Below are 17,446 nucleotides of genomic sequence, written 5' to 3'. Positions count from 1 at the left end.
ACCTCCGCCTCCCGGGTTCAAGCAGTTCTCCTGTCTCAACCTCCTGAGTAGCTGGGATTACAGGCACCCGCCACCACACCCGGCTAATTTTTGGTATTTTTAGTAGAGACGGGGTTTCAACATATTGGCCAGGCTGGTCTCGAACCCCTGACCTCAGGTGATCTGCCTGCCTCGGCCTTCCAAAGTGCTGGTATTACAGGCATGAGCCACCACGCCCGGCCAAAGTAGTGTATTTAAAACACATCGGCGGAGCACGGTGGCTCATGCCTGTAATCCCAGCACTCTGGGAGGCCGAGGTGGGCGGGTCACCTGAGGTCAGGGGTTCAAGACCAGCCTGGTCAACATGGCGAAACCCTGTCTCTACTAAAAATATAAAAATTAGCCGGGTGTGGTGTCACGTGCCTGTAATCCTAGCCACTTGGGAGGCTGAGGCAGGAGAGTCACTTGAACCTGGGAGGCGGAGGTTGCAGTGAATGGGGATTGCACTTCAGCCTGGGGGACAGAGTGAGACTCTATCTCAAAAAAAAAAAAAAAAAAAATGATAATAATAACAAAAAGCATCCATTTCTCCATAGCAGTCTGGCATGAAGACAAACACTGGGATGATTCATGCCAGTGGCATACCAAGTTAAAAAGAAAGAAAGAGGCCGGGCGCTGTGGCTCACGCCTGTAATCTCAGCACTTTGGGAGGTTGAGTCGGGTGGATCACGAGGTCAGGAGATCGAGACCATCCCGGCTAACACGGTGAAACCCCGTCTCTACTAAACATACAAAAAAATTAGCCGGGCGTGGTGGCGGGCGCCTGTAGTCCCAGCTACTCAGGAGGCTGAGGCAGGAGAATGGCGTGAACCCGGGAGGCGGAGCTTGTAGTGAGCTGAGATCGCGTCACTGCACTCCAGCCTGGACCACAGAGTGAGATTCTGTCTCAAAAAAAAAAAAAAAGGAAAAGAAAAAACAAAGAAGGAAGAGGGATATTAGTAAAATGAGTAAACACAGACTTTGGCAAGAAAGGAAATTCTTTCTTGGAGTTGACGTGTGGGAAGCAAATGTGCCCCAGTCCGGAGTGATTCAGGACAGAAGAGCCCAGCAGGAGGCAAGGAGGGGGTTCATGCATCCGTCTGTTTGTTGGTTCGTTCATTTGTTTCCTTCAACAATTATCAGTCACCTCTATACCACACTCTGCGAGAAGGTGCCGGAATACAAAAATGAAAAAAGACACAATCTCTGCACTTGAGGGGTTCTTAGAGTAGGGGAAACAAAAGGTCTCACTAGTAACTATAATAAAGTGGAGTCCAATGCGGTGCCTCATGCCCGTAATCCCAGCACAGTGGGAAGCCAGGGCAGGCCGATTGCTTGAGCCCAGGAGTTCCAGAGCAGCCTGGGCAACAGTGAGACCCCCCATCTCTGCGAAAAATACAAAAATTAGCCAGGCATGATGGCACATGCCTGTAGTTCCAGCTACTCTGCAGGCTGAGGAGGGAGGATGGCTTCCGCCCAGGGGGTCCAGGCTGCAGTGAGCAGTAATTGTGCCACTGCCCTACAGGTGGAACAACCCCAGTGGCTCATGCTGGTAATCCCAGCGCTTTGGGAGGCAGAGAGGGTGGGCTGCTTGAGCCCAGGAGTTCAAGATGAGCCTGGCAACATGAGATGATGGGGGCAACAGCAGTGACCACGACTTTGAGATGGTGGATTTGTTTTTTGTTTTTTTGGGGGATTATTATTTTTTTTGAGACAGAGTCTCTCTCTGTCACCCAGGCTGGAGCGCAATGGCGTGATCTTGGCTCACTGCAGCCTCCGCCTCTTGGGTTCAAGCCATTCTCCTGCCTCAGCCTCCCTTGGGAGTAGCTGAGATTACAGGCATCCGCCACCACACCCGGCTAATTTTTGTATTTTTAGTAGAGACGGGATTTCATCATGTTGGCCAGGCTGGTCTCGAAATCCTGACCTTAGGTCATCCACCTGCCTCCCAAAGTGCTGGGATTACAGGTGTGAGCCACCGCGCCCAGCCGAGATGGTGGATTTGAAATTTGCTCCATTTGCGCATGGCCCCCTGCCGGTTCAGGGACTGAGATGAGGTGGAGAAGCCGGTGCCTCTCTACAGGAAAAGAAACAAAATAAGGTGGAACAAGGGCAAACAAAGATAAAAGGCAGACATGAGATCCAATGCTGATACAAACAAGGGCGAGGAGGGGGCTGAAAAGGTTCATCAGAGGGGGAGGTCCCCAGGCAGTAGGGACTTTTGCAAGTGTGTAGGGAGAGATGAGAAGTTCCAAGGAAAAGGAAAAGGGTGTGAGGTCTTTGGGGCCAGCTTTGAGCTGGCAAGGCTAAATTATAGGAAGAAGGCAGAGACTAGATGTGGGAGGACTTCTGTGTCATGCCAAGGAGTCTGGACTCCACCCTGTATGTGACGGGATCCAAGAAAGGGCTTGGCGCAAACACATGGCACATTTGTGGTTAAGAAACATCTTCCTTGCTTCCTTGTAGCCTTGAGGGATGAATTAAGGGGCTGGAAAAGTGGGAGCAGGACGGCCTGTGCCCGTGGCTCAGGTGAGAACCGGGTGGGTGGCAGGGGCTACGGAGAAGGTGGCTGAGTTTAGCTCCAGTCCCCAAAAGGTGCTGTGGGGAGGAAGAATTTCCAGCTGCCAAGTCAGCCTCTTAGATCAATTTCTTTTTTTTTTTTTTTTCTTTCTTTCTTTTTTTTTTTTTTTTTGAGACGGAGTCTCACTCTTGTTGCCCAGGCTGGAGTGCAGTGGTGTGATCTTGGCTCGCTGCAACCTCCGCCTCCCAGGTTCAAGCAATTCTGTTGCCTCAGCCTCCCGAGTAGCTGGGATTACAGGCGTCTGCCACCACGCCCGGCTAATTTTTGTATTTTTGTAGAGACAGGGTTTCCCCATGTTGGCCAGGCTGGTCTCGAACTCCTCACCTCAGGTGTTCCACCCGCCTCGGCCTCCCAAAGTGCTGGGATTACAGGCGTGAGCCACCGCGCCCGGCCTCTTAGATCAATTTCTTCATGCTTAAAATGAAGGAAACGTGAATCATTGATATGGTGTCCCCTCTTTAAGAAAGCACAAGATGGTTTATCAGGGCCTCTCTTCACAGGCAGTGGGGCCTCATCCACAACCCTGGAAAAGAACTGGAAAGCCTTGCTCAGCCAGGTGCGGAGGGCAGGGCCACGTGGGACCCCCCGTCTCCAGGCCCCCTCTCCAGCTCTCGTTTCTTTCTTTCTTTTTTTTTTTTTGAGACGGAGTTTCGCTCTTGTTGCCCAGGCTGGAGTGCAATGGCGCGGTCTCGGCTCACCGCAACCTCCGCCTCCCAGGTTCAAGCGATTCTCCTGCCTCAGCCTCCTGAGTAGCTGGGATTACTGGCATGTGCCACCACGCCCGGCTAATTTTGTATTTTTAGTAGAGACGGGGTTTCACCATGTTGGTCAGGCTGGTCTCGAACTCCCGACCTCAGGTGATCTGCCTGCCTCGGCCTCCCAAAGTGTTGGGATTACAGGCGTGAGCCACCGCGCCTGGCTCAGCTCCCATTTCTTGTCCTCCCCAAGGGACGTGTCTGAGGCCGCAAAGAGGAGATGGAGTGGGGGGTCCTCGCAGACACCCACGCGGACCCTCCGCCAGGCCGCGGCCCCTGCAGCCACGGTTGGACTCAGTGCCCCGGGAGTCCAGCTTTGAGGTCCCGGGCGCCTCCAACAGAGCCGCTTGGCGCTGTCATCCTTGAGTGTTTTTCCCGGAAAAGCTTCAGTGAGAAGAGGAGAGAAGCTTACAGGGGCCAACAGAACCCCAAAGCGTTACCCCCAGATTTGGATTAAACTGCTCCGTGATCTTCGTCAAGTGAGTTTAGGGCATGATCGCGCCACTGTGCTCCAGCCTGGGCGACAGAGCGAGACCTGGCCTCAAAAAAGGAAAATCAATCAATCAATCAATCAATCAATCAATCCCCGCGCAGGGCGACCCCGCGGGTCCGCAGTGACACCAGCCAAGCCGCCTTCAGCCCCGCACGTCTTCCCCGGGCCCGGCAGGAGGGTGTTCGGGGCCCGCGCTCGGGTGCAGGGAGCGGGGCGCGGGGCGGGCGGGGTCCGGGGCCGGCAGCGCGCGGCGGGGAAGGCTCGAGTCGAGGCCCCGCAGCTCCCGCCCTCCCCCGGCGGCTCCGCGGCCCGAGCTGGCTGTGGGATGCCCGGGGCGGGTTCTCATCCCCCAGGCGCCCGCCCCCGCCGCGAGGAGCCGCTGACGTCAGGGAGGCGAAACCCAGGAGGAGAAGAAGAAGAGGAAGAAGACGGGAAAAAGGCGCGAGGGCGGAAGCGGACACTTGATTTTTCCTCTGGTCTCTTCGGGGCCGCGGGACGGAGCTCGGGGCATGTGGGACCCCCGCGCGTTCGAGCGGCGCTGGCGGGCCGAGTTCCCCGAGGCGGAGGCGCCGGTCCCGAGGCTGGAGTCGGTGCGGGACGCGGAGCGGGAGCTGGAGCGCTGCAGACTCAACCTGGAGCGGCTGCAACAGGTGCTGGCGCGGGAGCAGCTCAAAGCCTCCCTCCTGCAGGCCGCGCTGGCCGGGGGCGGCGGCGGAGACTCCGGGGACCCCGGGCACCCCGACCCCGAGGCTGAGTCTCCCCGCGGGGACCCCGGGCGCCCGGACCCCGAGGCTGAGTCTCCCCGCGGGGACCCCGGGCGCCCCGACCCCGAGGCTGAGTCTCCCCGCGGGGACCCCGGGCGCCCGGACCCCGAGGCTGAGTCTCCCCGCGGGGACCCCGGGCGCCCGGACCCCGAGGCTGAGTCTCCCCGCGGGGACCCCGGGCGCCCCGACCCCGAGGCTGAGTCTCCCCGCGGGGACCCCGGGCGCCCCGACCCCGAGGCTGAGTCTCCCCGCGGGGACCCCGGGCGCCCCGACCCCGAGGCTGAGTCTCCCCGCGGGGACCTGCCCGCCGGGCCCGGGGCGGCCGGAGAAGCGGGCGGGGGAAGGAGCTGGGCCGACGCCGTCCACCAGCAGCTCCTGCAGCCCCAGCTGCGGTTCCGGGCCCGGGAGGACGACGCGCCCCTCGGGGACCCCCACGCGGCTCCCGGCACGGACGAGGGGGGCGACGGCAGCGACCACGACTTCGAGATGGTGGATTTCAACGAGAAGGTCGTCCTCGGCCCCTGGCTGGTGGCCCCTTGCCGGTTCGGCACCCGCGAGGAGGTGGAGAGGCCGGGGCGGGCGTGCAGCCCCCAGCGCTGGATGCACCTGATCCCCGGGGGGCGGCGGCCGCAGCGGGGGACCCGCGACCTGGAGCAGCCGGAGGCCAAGGACCGCCCGGGCTCGCCCCTCGCCGCGGGGGAGACCCCCAGGCGCGAGCACCGGCCCCCGTGGAGGCGCCAGAGGTTCCTGCGGGTGCCCGAGCGGGACTCGCCCGGCCACAGCTCGCCGGAGAGAGACAGCGACGGCAGCCGGCACAGCTCCGACCGCGAGGACGGCTTCCCCGCAGGTGGGCGCCCCTCAGACCCCCGCTCCCCGCCGCGACCCCCAGACCCCGCCAGACCCCGCCGCGCGCCCCGCACCCCGGGCTGCCGGGACCCCTTCCTGGGCGACTCCGCGGCCCCGTTTGACCTCAAGCTCGGGGCTGGGGAGCGGGCGGGAAGGAGGGCGAGCTGCGCCTGTTGACCCCAAAGCCGCTTGTGGAACTTAGACAAAAACGTGCAAAGCGACGTGAGGCTCGGGCGACTCTATGAAAATGAGCTTGTGGCGGCGGCAGGGCTGACGGAATGGGGCGTGTGGCCGGCCCGGGGGAGGAGCCTGAGCCAGGCCTCGGCCTTTGAGCCGTGACATCCCTCACCCCCTCCCTCCGCCCGACCCCGCCAGATTCCTTCGCACCACCGGATGCTGTCACCCTTCTGGCTGGCTGTCACCCCTCTGGGTGTCACCCCTCTCTGCACACACCCCAGGGGCTTCCCATTTCCCGGAAATTCCCGGTCCTTCTGAGCTCTGCTTTCCTAACCGTGGAAGGCCAAACCTTCCACTCAATTTTCTGAACTTAGTCTCCTCTTCTCCAGGCTGCTCTGTGTGTTGGGGCCACGTGCAAACTCCAGGGAAGGCTCATGGCCCTCACCAGCTCCCTCTGCGGATTCGTTTTCTTCTTAGAAGGCGGCGCCTGGCCTCTTGGCTTTCTAGGAGTCTGGGAGCAAGAGAGGAAGGGGAAAGCTTAGGCGCATCTCGTTTTCCAGCTGGCCTGGTGCCCAGAGATCATGTCTAGTCCAGCGTCTTCATTGGATAAAAGAGGAAACTGAAGCTCAGAAAGATTAAGTGCTTGTTGGGGTGAGCTGAGACCTTCACCGGGTCTACTGTCATCCGTCTCCCCTCACATCTGCTCTCTTTTCCGAGGACAGGGCCTGGTCTTAGTCGTCTTTGAATCCCCTTCTGGTGGTAGGCACGGTGCCTTCCCGCAGTCAAAGCTCAATGGTTGAATACATGATTGCCTAGAATTGAGCGGGAGTGGGAATGGGGCTAAGGAGGAGAGGTCAGGTGGGGATGGGGGTGGCGTGCGAGCCCCTTGCTGTGTCTGCGAACTGTCACGGTCTCCTCAGCCACGCGGAAAGCAGCACACTGGTGGTGTCTGGTTGGGTCAAGCTGCAACCAGGAATTTAAGATGCCTTCCTGCTCAGTGAAGGAGGAAAAAAAAAAATCATTGATGCTGGGATTGTTCCAAAATCTCCATTATTAGATTTTATCTGGATGAGTTTGCATTTGAATGAAAAACTGTCCACTTTGCTAAAAGCACATTTGGAAGGTCCATCAAGTCATCTGTTTTGATCAATTACACTTATTCATTAGCAAAGATTGGCTGTGTTTCCCATAGGCAATGCTCTTGCCGCCCATGCTGGTAACATTTTTATATGTCTCTTTAACTTAAGGGAAGAGCCTGAAGATTTCACCCTAGTGCCAAGTTCCAAATGCCCTTGGTGGAGGCTACCCAAGTGGCCCCAGATGCTTCAGAGCTGGCTCCAATCCCATCTCCCCCCAGACCCACATCCATCACCCTGCCCGGGGTGCCCAGCACACTAGACTTCCCCCAGGGAGTGATTTTTATTTCTGTGAGTCGTCGCCTGTCTCCCTTAGGACACTCTAGCACATAGGGCACCTTGATGCACGTTAGAAATCGGCGCTGCCCCTGGGAATCGCAAAAGATGCTTCCCTCTGGGTGGACCAATGATAACAAGAGTCACCTTCCTCTGGACTACAGACGTGAGCCGGGGCACGTGTCTGGCACTCATGGCTTTGGCTAGTGATACCTGGGCTAGATTTCAGGTGCCATTCCAGCCCCCTCTGCAAGGGCAAGCTCCTGTGGCAAACTGCACAGCTACGTGTTCGGGTTCTGCCTCTGTCTCCAAAGCCTCCTCCGTGAGGAAGTGAGTGAGGGAGGACCTGCACATGGTTACATGCATGCACACACATAAATGCACAGCACATGTATACACATGGTACACTGCCACATACATGCATGCACACATATACACATATCTGCACACGTATACACATGGCACACTTGCATGCACACATACATACCTGTACACGTATACACATGGCACATGGCCACATACATGCATGCACACATATACACACATATCTGCACACGTATACACATGGCACACTTGCATGCACACATACATACCTGTACACGTATACACATGGCACATGGCCACATACATGCATGCACACATATACACACATATCTGCACACGTATACACATGGCACACTCGCATGCACACATACATACCTGTACACGTATACACATGGCACATGGCCACATACATGCATGCACACATATACATACCTGCACATGTATACACGGTACACTGCCACATTCATGCATGCACACACACGCCAGCACACGTACATACATGGCACGTACATACATGGCACACGGCCACATGCATGCACACACGCACCTGCACACATATACTCATGGCACATGGCCACATACATGCATGCACACACACGCACAGTAGCACATGTATATCATGACACTGCCACATGCATGCACACACATGCACAGCAGCACATGTGTATCGTGACACACGGCCACATACATGCATGCACACACATACACGCACAGCAGCACATGTGTATTGTGACACACTGCCACATACATGCATGCACACACATACACGCACAGCAGCACGTGTGTATCAGGACACACTGCCACATACATGCATGCACACACATACACACACAGCAGCACATGTGTATCATGACACTGCCACATACATGCATGTACACACATACACGCACCTGCACACGTACACATGGCACACTGTCACATACATACATGCACACACATAAACGCACACCTGCACACGTATATATACATGTGCACAGTAACATACATGCATGCACACATTCACACCTTCACATGTACATGCATGCACACACATACACGCACCTGCGTATGTATATACACGTGCACAGTGCCACATAAATGCATGCACACAGTACCTGCACACCTGCAGACGTATGTACATGGCACACTGTCACATACATGCATGCACACACATGCACACCTACACGTATACACATGGCACAGTGCCACATACATGCATACACACAGACACACACCTGCAGACGTATATACATGGCACACTGCCACATACATGCATACACACACACACACACCTGCAGACGTATATACATGGCACACTGCCACATACATGTGTGCACACACAGTCTAGGAGAAAGCCTTCAAGCATACAGGGAGGCATTAGAGTGGAGCGATTAAGGGAAGGGGTTTTCGCACTGTGGGTAACAGCTCATTGAAATTAGTGCAGTTGGCAACAGAAGCACCCAGGAGGTCTTCCTTGGCCACCTTTGTCCTTTGCTGCTTCATTTTTCTCTACAGCATTCCCCAAATTACCACGGTGGATGCTATAATTTTGCATGTGGGTCTTATTCACTGTTTCCCTCCAGTCAAACGCAAGCTGCAGGCGGGCAGGGGTTTTCTCTCTAAAGATGAGTGCATTGGCCACGGCGAGTATTATGCTGTTTTTGGACTCCGTTTCGATTATATGCGGATGCGTATGTGTACACTGGGAGCTGATGTAGAATGTATTTCTTGCTGTGAGATGAACAAAAAGGTTTGAAAACACGGAATTAAACCATGTTTCTGAAGCTAGACTGCCTGTGTGACATTGGGAGGTTATTTGACTTTTCTGAGCCTGAGTCTCCTTATCTGTAAAATGACCCTAATAAGCACCTCTTCTCTCCTACTGTTGATATGAGAAATAAATGGATCATATTTCTAAAGCTTTTTGGATAGGTCCTGGCACGTAGTAAGCACCCATAAGTGTTAATTAACCACTACTACAGGTTATTTTTCTTTGAGTTGTTTCTTTTTTCTTTTTCTTTTTTGTTGAGACAGAGTCCCGCTCTGTCACCTGGACTGGAGTGCAGTGGTGTCATCTCGGGTCACTGCAACCTCTGCCTCCTGGGTTCAAGTGATTCTCCTGCCTCAGCCTCCTGAGTAGCTGGGATGACAAGAGTGTGCCACTACGCCTGGCTAATTTTTGTATTTTAGATGAGATGGGGTTTCACCATATTGGCTGGGCTGGTCTTGAACTCCTGACCTCAGGTGATCCGCCAGCCTCGGCCTCCCAAAGTGCTGGGATTATAGGCCTGAGCCACCGTGCCTGGCCGAGTTGCTTCCTCAGAGCTTCCCACTCCCCAGTCATTCTGGATCGCAGATGGTTTGGTTTTCTGTGATGCAATGTGGCTGGTACAATGGCTCACACCTGTAATTCCAGCACTTTGGGAGGCTGAGGTAGGAGGACTGCTTGAGCCTGGGAATTTGAGACCAGCCTGGGCAATACAGTGAGACCCCATTTCTTTCTTTCTTTTTTTTTTGAGATGCAGTCTCACGCTGTTGCCTAGGCTGGAGTGCAGTGGTGCCATCTGGGCTCCCTGCAAGCTCCGCCTTCCGGGTTCATGCCATTCTCCTGCCTCAGCTTCCTGACTAGCTGGGATTACAGGCGCCCGCCACCACGCCTGTCTAATTTTTTGTATTTTTAGTAGCGATGGGATTTCACCGTGTTAGCCAGGATGGTCTCGATCTCCTGACCTTGTGATCTGCCCGCCTCAGCCTCCCAAAGTGCTGGGATTACAGGCGTGAGCCACCACGCCCAGCGAGATCCCGTTTCTAAGAAAAAAAAAATCAGTCAGATGTGGTGGTGTGAACCTGTAGTCCCAGCTACTCAGGAGGCTGAAGTGGGAGGATCACTTGAACCCAGGAGGTCAAGGCTTCAGTGAGCTATGATTGTGCCACTGCACTCCAGCCTGGGCGACAGAGCGAGTCCCTGTCTCTAAAAAATATAAATGAATAGGATACGTGTTTCCCCCTCCCAGCAAGGCTGTGACTCTTTCTAGAACCTTTCAGGCAGCAGGGCAGGCCTCAAGGCAGAGGTCATCTTGGCTCATGAGTCTCTCTGCTGGATTGGCCTCCACCAGCAATCACACTCGTTATCTGCATTCAGAGGTCCTTCAGGTCAGGTTTTATTGGGCAATCCAGGCTTTGCCTTAGTCTCAGGATTTCAGAGAGAGAACACGTGAGGCCTCACCTACAGAGGCCCAGAAGCAGAGGTGAAAAGGGCCTCCTTTGAAAGGGGCCATTTCCTTTTAGATGAGGGGCAGATTCCTAAGCCAAAACACATTTCGGCTTTTTTGTCCACGCACGATAGCAACTTCAAAGTGTAAATAAGTTAGTCTGCCAATTCGCTTAGTATCTTCCTTTTAGCACCTTGTAGCCTTGCTCAGTACCAGAAAAGACAAACACCAGGCGGTGTTGGTGTGGTGAGGAGTTGGGGGACGGGCAGAGCCAGGATCAGCTGTGTTGGGTGGTGTGTACTGTGAATCAGGCCTGCCTCTCCCCAGGTGTGAGACCACCAGCCAGCCACTGACCCTTCCAAGCCTCCATCTCTACCTGTCAGATGGGAATAACAAACATCACTAACCCTGAGGGCTTACTTTTGCCAGCTCCTGTTCTGAGCACTTCATACGCTTTAATTCATTGATTCCACACAGCACCTTCAGGAGATAGGCACTGATAGGGTTTGGCTCTGTGTCCCCACCCAAATCTCATCTCAAATTGTCATCCCCACGTGTCGAGGGAGGCGACTGGATCACGGGGGCAGTTTCCCCAGGCTGTTGTCCTGATCACGAGGGGAGTTCTCATGAGATCTGGTGGTTTTAAAGCATTTGGAAGTTCTCCCACAGGCTTGCTCGCTCTCCTGCCGCCTTGTGAAGAAGGTGGTTGCTTTTCCTTTGCCTTCCGCCGTGATTGTAAGTTTCCTGAGGCCTCCCGGGCCATGTGGAACTGTGAGTCAATTAAACCTCTTTCCTTTATAAATTACCCAGTCTCGGGTAGTTCTTTACAGCAGTGTGAACACGGACGAACACAGGTGCTGTTATTATTTCCATTTTCCATGAGAATCACGAGGCCTGGAGAACTTCAATAACCCTGCTCATGGTCACCCAGCTTATAAGTAGCCCTTAGGATGTGAACCCAGGCAATCTGGCTTCCAGGTCCATGCTTTCGTACACCAAGCTGTACTGCCTCAGATATTAATACTTCCCTCTCAGGATAGTTATGAAGATTAAATGTAAGAGAATAATTAAAGAATTTAGCAGAACACCTGGTGTAGAGTGACCACGGAGGGTATTCGTGTCTGTGTCTGTGTGTGTGTGTGTGTGTTGTTATTGTTTTTTTTGTTTGTTTGTTTGAGATGGAGTCTTCTGAGTAGCTGAGATTACAGGTGCCCGCCACCAAGCTCGGCTAATTTTATTATTTTATTTATTTTTTTGAGATGGAGTATGGCTCTTGTCACCCAGGCTGGTGTGTAATGGCAAGATCTTGGCTCACTGCAACCTCCGCCTCCTGAGTTCAAGCAATTCTCCATCCTCGGCCCTGCAAGTAGCTGGGATTACAGGTACCCGCCCCCACGCCTGGTTACTTTTTGTATTTTTAGTAGAGACAGGGTTTCGCCATGTTGTCCAGGCTGTTCTTGAACTGCTGACCTCAGGGGATCTGCCCAACTCAGCCTCCCAAAGTGCTGGGATTACAGGTGTGAGCCACTGTGCCTGGCCTATTTTATTTTATTTTATTTAAGACAGGGTCTCACTCTGTTGCCCAGGCCGGAGTCTAGTGGCATGAACACGGCTCACTGCAGCCTCCACCTCCTAGGCTCAAGCGATCCTCCCACCTCAGCCTCCCACGTAGCTGGAACTACAGGCGTGCACCACCATGCCTGGCTATTTTTTAATTTTTTTGTAGAGACGGGGTCTCACTATGTTGCCCAGGTTCGTCTAGAACTCCTGGGCTCAAGCGATCCTCTCACCTCAGCCTCCAAAAGGGCTGAGATTAACAGATATGAGCCACCATACCTGGCCCTGAGACTTTTTATTTTTAATCTTTATGGGAAATGAATTTCCTACTAGGTAGTCATGTTACCTGTAACCTGATTCATCTGTAACCTGATGGGTTTTCTGCCCTTCCCATCGGTGACTAATGAGATTGTTGCTCCAGGAAGAATTCCTTGTGTTCAGTGGATGTCTGAGTAACTTAACTTGAAGGATTGAATTTTCAGCCTTAGCTGTGATAGAGTAATTTTTTCCCATCCCTATTGTGAAGAGATATTAAGAAGCCATTTGAGGCCGGGCGCAGTGGCTCATGCACGCCTGTAATCCCAGCACTTTGGGAGGCCGAGGTGGGTGGATCACTTGAGGTCAGGAGTTCGAGACCAGCCTGGCCAACATGGTGAAACCCCGTCTCTACTAAAAATACAAAAATTATCCAGGCAGAGTGGCACATACCTGTAATCCCAGCTACTTGGGAGGCTGAGGCAGGACAATTGCTTGAACCCGGGAGGCGGAGGTTGCAGTGAGCCGAGATCGCGACTCTGCACTCCAGCTTGGTGACAGGGTGAAACCCCGTCTCAAAAAAAAAAAAAAAAAAAAAAGATGGGATCCTGGATGGTGCTGTTACCGTCGTTACTCTTCCTCAATGGTGTCTTTATTGTTGCTGTTATAAGTCCAGGAATTTTCAGCTGGCTAAACCAGGCCACTGCTTATATTTGAATCTCTCCAGGTAATAAAGTTTCCCAAGCTTCTTTGTTTGCCTCTTTCTCTCCTTTTTTACTTACCCCTGTCCCTACTCCAGAGGTGTTTTGCGTCTTCAGAGGAAGACAACCGTTCCAGGTGCCCTGGGGTCCCTGATGCTTCCCCGTCAAGCCCTGTCTCTCTTGGCGTCTGCAAAGCCACCATCTGGCTTCTTATATTCTGTTTCCTACGCAGATCCTTTCCGCCATTGCTCATTCCATCCAGCGTCTTTTCCTGTGCCCTTTCTGGCATTTGAGGTGCCCTTCCATCTTGACTTCCCCAAACCAGTCCCCAAACCAACCCTTCCTTTAAGGGCTGATTTTCCGTGGAACCTGGGATTGGTTGATAGGGGTTTGCTGTATATGACAAAACTAAAAAACAGTAGCTTAAACAAGATAGAGGCTTATTTATCTCACAAGTAACAGAATTCCAGCGGCCAGCAGTCCGGGCGAGAGTATGGTGACTCCATGATCATCAGGAATGCAGGCTTTTCAGTCTTTCTGCTTCTCTGTCCTCAAGCTCGCCTCCTGGTCTGAAATAGCTGCTGGAGATCCAGCCATCACATTCACGTTTCAGGCAGGAATTAGAAGAATGGGAAGAGGAGCATAAGAGTGAGTGGTGGCTGTTGGTCTGCCTTTTAAGGCACTTTCCTGGGAACCTCTCTTGACAGTTTCTGTTTTTATCTCCTTAGCCACCTCGAGCTATAAGAGAGGCTGGGAAATGTAGTATTTTATCTGGGCGTATGGCCACCTCAAGTAAAATAGGGGCTCTGTTACAAGGAAAAATAGAAGAATTGATATTGTGTAGGCAGCTAGCAGCCTCTGGCACAGCCTTTTCCAACAACTCCAACCCATCTTGCGGCTCTTAGAGTGGGCCCCACACGGCACAATTGTCTTCTTATTATGCCATCTATTAATTTATTGACTCAGTAAACAAATAACGACGGACCCACTGCCCTGTGCAAGGCACTACCCTTTTACATGTTTACTATGAAGCGTTGCTCTCAAACTAAGTGGTTAGCTGACTCCTTGAAAGCAGGGACCGTCGTTTAGACCCCTTTTCTCTCTCACAACAATATCTTTCACAAGGCTGGGCTCATGGCCAGCACTCGATAAATTCCTGGTTGATTTTAGAATAGTCATGAATGAGAAGCTCAGTGAAATAAACACATTCCCTGCCTTGGTTTACTGTGCTGGAAAATGCTGGTTGTGTAAGGTTTGTTTTTAGCTTGTTCTGGTTTTGAGGAACCCACTGCAAGGAGGGTGGGGAGTGGGTCGCCTCTAAACATCAGTGCTGTGTTGTAGTCACAGAAACTTGTCCAGGTGTTGGGGCAGATTTGGCTGTTTTGGAAACTGGGCTCTGTATACCATACTAGAATCATAAGCAGAAATCTCCGTGACCACCTGACTTTGTACCACCGCTCTGTGTAGCTGTATTTACACCATGTGAGTCTCTCCTGTTATTTCTGCACCGCGTAGCAGCCGAGTAAATCTGCAGTCTTTCCGCAGCGATCCTGTTCCTGTCTTCCCATTCGATGCTCGCTACAGTTGGCCTGAGATAACACTGTCTGAGGGGAGGCTGCCTGGACCTCACGTTGCATTTTTCAACTGCTGAGAAAAATGATTACTTTAAATTTTTTTTTTTTTGAGACAGAGTCTCGCTCTGTCGCCCAGGCTGGAGTGTAGTGGCGCGATCTCGGCTCACTGCAAGCTCTCCCTCTGGGGTTCACGCCATTCTCCTGCCTCAGCCTCCCGAGTAGCTGGGACTACAGGTGCCTGCCACCACGCCTGGCTAATTTTTTTGTATTTTTAGTAGAGATGGGGTTTCACCGTGTTAGCCAGGGTGGTCTCGATCTCCTGACCTTGTGATCCACCTGCCTTGGCCTCCCAAAGTGCTGGGATTACAGGCGTGAGCCACCGTGCCCGGCTACTTTAAAATTTTTATTGACACAGAGCTAGGAAGGAACTAGAGTATCTTTAGCACCTACTCTCTGCAAAGCACTAGATTAAGTGCTTTACCTACGCTGTCATGTTTAATTTTCGGAACAGCCTCCTATTGTGCAGATGGGGAGACTGAGGCTCTGACTGGTTCACCAGCAAGCCCAAGATCTCTTAGTGCTAAGTGGTGGGGTTATTCTTTCTTCAGTTTTAAAAATTAATTATTTTATTTTATTTTATTTTACTTTTTTGGGGCATGGAGTCTCGCTGTGTCACCCAGGTTGGAGTGAAGTGGGGCAATCTCGGCTCACTGTAACCTCCACCTCCTGGGTTCAAGCAATTCTCCTGCCTCAGCCTCCTGAGTAGCTGGGATTGCAGGCATGCACCACCATACCTGTCTAATTTTTGTATTTTTAGTAGAGACGGGGTTTCGCCATGTTGGCCAGGCTGATCTTGAACTCCTGACTTCAGGTGATCCACCCGCCTCGGCCTCCCAAAGTGCTGGGATTACAGGCGTGAGCCACTGTGCCTGGCCAAAAATTAATTAATTTTTATTAAGAAATAATTTATGTTGGTCAGGCACAGTGGCTCATGCCTGTGATCCCAGCACTTTGGGAGGCCAAGGCAGGTGGATCATGGGGTCAGGAGTTCGAGACCAGCCTGGCCATCATGGTGAAACCCCGTCTCTACTAAAAATACAAAAATCAGCTGGGCATGGTGGCGGGCACCTGTAATCTCAGCTACTCGGGAGGCGGAGGCAGGAGAATTGCTGGAACCCTGGAGGCAGAGGTTGCAGCGAGCCGAGATCGCGCCACTGAATTCCAGCTTGGGCGACAGAGCGAGACTCCATCTCGGGCGGAAAAAAAAGAGGTAACTCATGTTTTATAAAATTCACCCTTTTAAAGTGTTTTATAAAATTCAACCTTTTGAAATGGTTATTAGAGGCCTGGCACGGTGGCTTATGGCTGTAATCCCAGCACTTTGGGAGGCCAAGGTGGGTGGATCACTTGAGGTCAGGAGTTTGAGACCAGCCTGGCCAACATGGTGAAACCCCGTCTCTACTAAAAAATACAAAAATTAGCCAGGCGTGTGGCAGGTGCCTGTAATCCCAGCTACTCAGGAGGCTGAGGCAGGAGAATGGCTTGAGCCCAGGAGGCCGAGGTTGCAGTGAGTCGAGGTCACATCACTAAACTCCAGCTTGGGTGACAGAGTGAGACTCTGTCAATAATAATAATAGTTTCAGCTACTTGGGAGGCTGAGGCAGGAGAATCTCTTGAACCATTCTGTAATTTCAGAACATTTTCATCAGGCCGGGTTATTTTTGAGCCCAGGCCTCTCTACAACAGTGCCATTTCCTTTTCTCATTTGCCATGTGCTGTGATGTAAGATGTAAAATAGCTAAACCAGATTCTGGGGGGACATCGGGGCTTGTTTGGGTGAGATGGGCACATACCCTCAGCCTCTGCAGTCATTTCCGGTCACAGCATTGGATCTGCGGTCTGGAGTGTGGGACTGGCCTGAATTCCTCTGGGCCCCACCCCACCCCACCCTGTTTGTGTTACCTGGACTTGGGGCAGGTGTTAGAACGTCCCAAGCTTGAGGTTCCGTAAGCACCTCTCATTTCTGCCCTGGGCTGCAGTTGGCACCATTGGTGTAGTGACAGGAGCCCAGCTCTGACCTGTTCTTTGCTTGTCTTTGTAGCTCTGGAATGTCATAGCTCGTGGCACATAGGAGGTGCTCAGTAAATGCTGTTGAATATCTAGACACTCCTGGCCAGGTGCAGTGGCTCATACCTGTAATCCCAGCACGTTGGAAGGCTGAGGTGGGAGGATCACCTGAGGTCAGGGGTTCGAGACCAGCCTGACCAACATGGCGAAACCCTGTCTCTACTAAAAATACAAAAATTAGCCAGGTGTGCTGGTGTGTGCCTATAGTCCCAACTACTCAGGAGGCTAAGACTTGAGAATCTCTTGAACCTGGGAGGCGGAGGTTGCAGCGAGCCAAGATCGCGCCACTGCACTCCAGCCTGGGCGACAGAGTGAGACTCCGTCTCAAAAAAAAAAAAAAAGGAATAAAAGAATATCTAGACACTCATGTCATCATCCCTAATCTAAACCACTGCAATCACTGAATCTTCTGCCTCCAGGCTTTTCCCTCCAGCTCCCAGCTTTTATGTTCCACATTACATCCAAATGATTTCTCTAGCCCCTAAGTCCAATTATGCACCCACTGCTGGCATTCTTCAATGGCTTTCTGTCACCTACAAAGTAATAGCTGAGCTCCTTAGATGCAAATGTGCCAGGCCACCCGTGAGCTCCACCCTCCCCCAGTGCAGGCACCTGATGCCCCAGCAATGCTGAACTGCTCATCGTTTCCTAACTTACCTTTTGCACACTCA

General features: G+C 52.9%; 1 protein-coding gene across 3 annotated transcripts in view; it reads left to right on the top strand.

Moving 5' to 3' along the window:
* The first annotated feature begins 4,259 nt into the window (after positions 1-4,259).
* Positions 4,260-17,446, top strand: part of ABR (ABR activator of RhoGEF and GTPase) — a 226,798-nt gene continuing 213,611 nt past the window's right edge. The window contains exons 1-2 of one of the 3 annotated variants that reach the window (XM_054459712.2): positions 4,260-5,458; positions 6,024-7,287. In XM_054459712.2, the coding sequence (XP_054315687.2) occupies positions 4,357-5,458; positions 6,024-6,223 (1,302 nt within the window). In that variant the 5' untranslated portion in view covers positions 4,260-4,356 and the 3' untranslated portion in view covers positions 6,224-7,287. Of the gene's footprint in view, positions 5,459-6,023; positions 7,288-17,446 lie in introns of those variants that run through there. The other 2 variants (XM_063655708.1, XM_054459706.2) reach the window with 2 other exon arrangements.

This window comes from Pongo pygmaeus, chromosome 19, assembly GCF_028885625.2.
Source record: "Pongo pygmaeus isolate AG05252 chromosome 19, NHGRI_mPonPyg2-v2.0_pri, whole genome shotgun sequence".
Classification (NCBI taxonomy): Eukaryota; Metazoa; Chordata; class Mammalia; order Primates; family Hominidae; genus Pongo; species Pongo pygmaeus.
Note: the sequence above shows the minus strand (reverse complement) of the source record. Positions and strands in the feature narration are given on the sequence as shown.